The sequence below is a fragment of the Olea europaea genome, chromosome 13 (assembly GCF_002742605.1).
Source record: "Olea europaea var. sylvestris chromosome 13, O_europaea_v1, whole genome shotgun sequence".
Classification (NCBI taxonomy): domain Eukaryota; kingdom Viridiplantae; phylum Streptophyta; class Magnoliopsida; order Lamiales; family Oleaceae; genus Olea; species Olea europaea.
In genome coordinates, this window is record NC_036249.1 from 7,335,497 (window position 1) to 7,340,641 (window position 5,145).

The 5,145-nt window shown below is 42.0% G+C and overlaps 1 protein-coding gene across 2 annotated transcripts in view; it reads right to left on the reverse strand.

Moving 5' to 3' along the window:
- Positions 1-171: 171 nt before the first annotated feature.
- The window catches only part of LOC111407462 (probable 28S rRNA (cytosine-C(5))-methyltransferase), a 23,296-nt gene continuing 18,322 nt past the window's right edge, over positions 172-5,145 (reverse strand). The window contains exons 5-9 of one of the 2 annotated variants that reach the window (XM_023036945.1): positions 1,419-1,504; positions 882-980; positions 681-734; positions 457-601; positions 172-259 (exon numbers count right to left, since the gene is read on the reverse strand). In XM_023036945.1, coding sequence (XP_022892713.1) covers positions 189-259; positions 457-601; positions 681-734; positions 882-980; positions 1,419-1,504 — 455 coding nt within the window. In that variant the 3' untranslated portion in view covers positions 172-188. Of the gene's footprint in view, positions 260-456; positions 602-680; positions 735-881; positions 981-1,418; positions 1,505-5,145 lie in introns of those variants that run through there. The other variant, XM_023036946.1, reaches the window with a different exon arrangement.

The following is a 5,145-nucleotide window of genomic DNA, read 5'->3' on the forward strand; positions in this document are numbered from 1 at the left end:
AATATTGTCCAAATGCTCCGCAGTACATCAAATGGATTCTCAGTAACTTTTATTTGTTAATTTACAGTTTTTCCACCAGAAATTTCACTTTCATCGTACTTATTGATCATGATCAAGCAAACATATAAAAAAGGATGGACAGGAGAGGGCAGTGGATAGGGGAGAGAGTCAATAAAAATAAGATCCAACTACGATACCTTTGAATATGAAGGATCTTCAGGATTGAGGTTCAAGAAGTCATCATGCTTAACTGTCACATCTGGGCCCAGTTAAGTATAGTTATTATATTATAACAAATTCAATACACTAGTTAGAAAGAAATAACAATCAGTTATCATAATATACTATTAAGGGTGTTAGATAACACTGAAACAAAGACGACGAATACATAGCAACAGTCACTTTATATATATATATATATATATATATATATATAGAACGAAGTTCAAAGGATACTAGTGGCCCCAGCCAGTGTAACATTATCTTCCAGGCGTTGAACCCTTTCTTTATTGAGTTCACAAGCTATAATCTTCCCTTTTCCCTTCATAAGAGCGGCTAGGTGAACTGTTTTGTTTCCTGGAGCTGCGCAGGCATCAATGACCTTCAGAAGCACAGTTTGATTTAAGTAATTCCAATTTAAATCACTGGAAAAACTATATCATCCTTTCTAATTAATTTACCTCCCATCCTGGTTTGGGCCCAAGAGCTAATGCAACCATGGAACTTGCCTTGCCCTAAGTTAAAAATGGCATTGTCACAAATTATGGGAAGCATCAAAGATTCAAAATCTGAGAAATGACATTTCTGGATCTAATAATTTTTTCTTCTTCACACCAAGTATATTATATTAAGACAAAAGCCTCGTGCAGACTATAGAATACCTGCATGAAAACACTTCCATTTTTCACCAGTGGATGATTGTGCAAATCAGCACCTGGTGGGAGTATCAATAAGCCAAGCACGGTGTCATCCTCCCGAACCTAATTGATATAGGTAAGAGTCACAACCGCCCCATGGTTAAACAAACGATGAGACTACATAAAAGAGTCGCAGCTAAATACTTGACAAAGTACATTGAAAGAATCATGTTAAGTATCCTAAACATATCATAGGGTAATTAAACAAAATTGTTAACATCAGATGCTAGTGACAAGATAAAGTTCCATCCAGTGTATCAGTATATCATGATTTCTATGCTGCCAAATTATAGCCTCTCCATATTTAAAGCTCTCTCTAACGAATCTTTTCACTCACTATCTCATAATCTCGTAACTTGAAAGTACTCCAAAAGCTAATAACAATGAGGTGCTCTCGACATACATGAATGAAACTATAAGTATTACATGCACCAATTAAAGTGAAAAAAAATCTAAGATCAGTATTGATTGAAGCGTACTTGTATAAGTTGAACAGCATACCTCATACTTTTTACTCAACTCAAGCAAGGCCGATCTCACATCCATCTTCAGAGTATTTACGCGAACATAACGAGGTTTCCGTACATCTGCAGGACATGGACAACTAACTGATCAAGATCTGAAAAAATTTCATAAATTAAATAATACACTGCACTTGCCCCTCACTGGTCAATGTCTAGATAATTTAATACATGATTTTTTTGGAGGGGTATCTGATAGATTATACCCAATCATTTAGTTTATAAATAAATGTAAGCAGGGGCTGCACCAGACTGATGAATATCAGGATTCAGCTACCACGATAATGCAAGAGCAGCAAATCCATAATTAAGTTTGAGAAGAATTCAGGCAAGAATTATGGGTCATTTAAGGTAAGGTTCTTGTTCAAACTTTTTCCTTCATTGTGGTAAAATAAAGTTTGGAGGGAGACTATGCATTCCTCTAATCCTCTCAATTTTGTGTGTGTGTCCACATTGTGGCCTCAAACCTGTGCTGCTTTGTGTCAAATATTTATCTTCGTCTGTGATTCTTCACTGTTTTCAAGATGTTTCCTTGTTTCTTGGTTCAAGCGATCTCTAAACATTTCAAAATCACTCTTCTTCCCCTGACCTAAAATTTATCTATGTAATTTTCTGAAACATGCATAAAATATATTTCCACATCAACATTGACCATAAACACAATAGCAAGAATAGAGATGCTCACAACTTATTATTATTATTATTATTNTTAAGAAGGAGAGCCACGCACTTCATCCTACAAGAGGATGTCCTCTACAAAAGAGGCTTTGCCTCACCACTTTTTCGATGTGTAGGAGGGAAAGAAGCCACGTATATACGTAGGCAGATCCACGAAGGGATCTGCAAAAATCACTCCGGAGGAATGGCTCTGGCACACAAAGTGCTTCGACAAGGCTACTTCTGACCAACCCTGAAAAGGGATGCTTGCCAATTTGTTCAGAAATGTGAAAAGTGCTAGAGCTTCTCAAATTTTCAAAGACAACCTTCTCAAAGCCTCTCTGTAGTCACCAGTCCATGGCCATTCGCCAAATGGGACATCGACTTCATTGGTCTACTCCCAAAAGGGAGAGGAAGCGTGACTTTTGCCATTGCCGTCATGGACTACTTCACCAAGTGGGTCGAGGCTGAACCTCTTGCCAAGATCATCAAGGCGAATATTAAAAAATTCGTCTGGAAGAACATCATTTGCAAGTTCGACATTTCCCACTCCGTAGTGTCTGACAACGGGAGACAGATTGACAATAAGAAGATGCGAGACTTATGCAACAAACTGGGGATAAAGAAGGATTTCTCGACACCTCATCACCCCCAAGCAAATGGGCAAATTGAGGCAGTGAACAAAACCATCAAGCATACCCTGAAAATGAAGCTTGATGCCTCGAAGGGAGCGTGGGTCGATGAGCTTTCCCACGTCCTCTGGGCCATCTGCACAACTAGCCGAATCGCTACAGAGGAGACACCCTTCTCGATGAACTATGGAGCCGAAGCCATGAGCCCTATCGAGTTAGGAGTCCCATCGCATCATCGGATACACTTCAATTGATCGGTAATAAAGAAGCTCGAATTAGCGAACTCCACTTCCTTGAAGAAAGAAGGGATAACTCCCAAGTGAAACTGGCCAAGTATCAAAGAAAGATGATCCGCTATTACAACTCCAAAGTCAGAAATTGAACTCTTCGATTGTGGGACCTCGTCCTTAGAAGGGTCTTACAGTCATCAAAGCCAACTGGGGCCAGAGTATTTGGACCAAATTGGGAAGGTCCTTAACGCATCTGCAAGGAGTCCCGACCTGGTAGTTTTGAAATTGAAGATATGACAGGGAGAGTACTGCCTCATCAATGAAACATCGAACACTTGAGAAAGTACTATCAATGATGAACGTATATTTCGATCCAATCTCGATGCTGTCTAATATGTTTTTGTCACGATCCAATCTCATTTGTAACTTTCCTATCTTACTAAGTGCTGAAATAGCCTTAGTGATGGATGATGTAACCTCTAAGTAATGATACTTCAGTTATTTATGTCAGATCAGTTAATGAGTTGTTGCCTCGGTTATTTAATATGTTATTGCTCTGATCTCCTTTTATCGATTGGTTATTGGTAAATGGTGCTTATTGTTTGTTTAAGTGCTTGTCATTCATTTACTAAAGTATGAACAGCTCAACAAGAGAAAAAGGAGGAAGTACCAATACATGAAAGAAAAATTTTCATTACATTCATCTTAAAATCAAGTTACAAAAAGGGAGGCCGCAACCATTACAAAAATAGTTCTACTCTACTCGGGCGTCGTCCACCCGAGCAGTCGACTCTTCCTCTTGGGGGGCCTTTGGAGCTTTCTCAGTAAACCTATCAGGTCGGCCTCTAGTAGGCCCACCGAACTCTACCTCTAAAGAGGATATGTCCAGAGTAAGGTGGACCTCTTTTAGCCGACCCAATAGTCCTTGGGCACTCCAAGAGGCTCAATAGTTGGCAAAGTCATTGTACAAGGGGTGCTCCTTGAAATGGTCGATAAAGTTCTGCACCGCCACCTCCCCTGTCGACTTCATCTCCTCCTTTAGGGAGGCAATCCCTCAGCTTGGGCCTCCGCCTTCTGTCTCAGCTCAGTTTTTTCTTTATTGGAGGCCTCCAGAGCCTCCGTAGCAAGCCGATGGTACTCATTAACATAATCCACTCTTCTGGTCATTGCAGCTACCTGGCACTCTACTTCATAGAGCTTCTTCTTCAGCCGCTCTCTCTCTCCCTTAGCAGTCGCCAGCTGGGCTTCAACTTCCTTCTTTATTTTTTCCTCCTCCGAGGCCTTGGCCCAGGCTTCCCATACTGCTTCTCCGTAATGCATCATCTCCTCAAGGCGCTTGGCGAGGTCCTCCCGCTTGGCACTGAGGTCTTTCACCAAGCTCCCAAGTTGGATACTTGTGCTTAGGGCCCCGGCCACACAGGCACTGTTTATAGTGATAAAGTCTTCGACGGTGCAGGATGCAGTGTGATCTCTCCATTCCTCTATCCAATACTTGTTGTGGACCACCGCCACTGCTGCCGTCTCCGGAGAAAGAGCCTCCAGCACCTCTTTCACCAGCTCCTCAGAATTTGTGCCCAAGAAGTCCTCTTCCTTTGAAGGACGGGCTCTCTTCCTCTTCGGTTGCCCTGACACTTGGGCAATTGGAACAACAGCAACAGGGGCTATAGCCAGGGTAGGAGAAGCCTTAGAGGGTGCACATGTCTTCTCCAGGATGGCCACCCCAGTGGGTATGGTGGTCTACTTCGGAAGCGGAGGCAGCCTAGCTACTGTTGGGCGCTTCGAAGGGCCAGTAGACTCCTTACCCTTTCGCAGCAAGTTGGCCTCCGAATCCTCCGCCACCTCCTCCTCTGTCGGAGGCTGCAGCCTCTTGCTGGCATCTACCAGATCTTCCATCTGCTTCTTGTATGCAGAGGAGGAGGTCTTCAAAACTCTCGCATCTGCCATCATCTTCTAGATGATCTTGAAATCAGGCCTCAGAGGTATCTTCCTGTTAAAGTTATCTACAAAGAAAAAAGCAAATTATTACAAAGGGTCCGAAAAATTACTAAAGAGTATTCACTTTGGGAAATTTACCTTTAGAAGCTATCAGATCGTGCGTCACGAATTGAATGTTCTTCCTAATCAGCTGGTGGTATGACCTCTTCTTCGGAGGCAGCTGGTAGATGATGCAAATGATATCGAAGTCGTC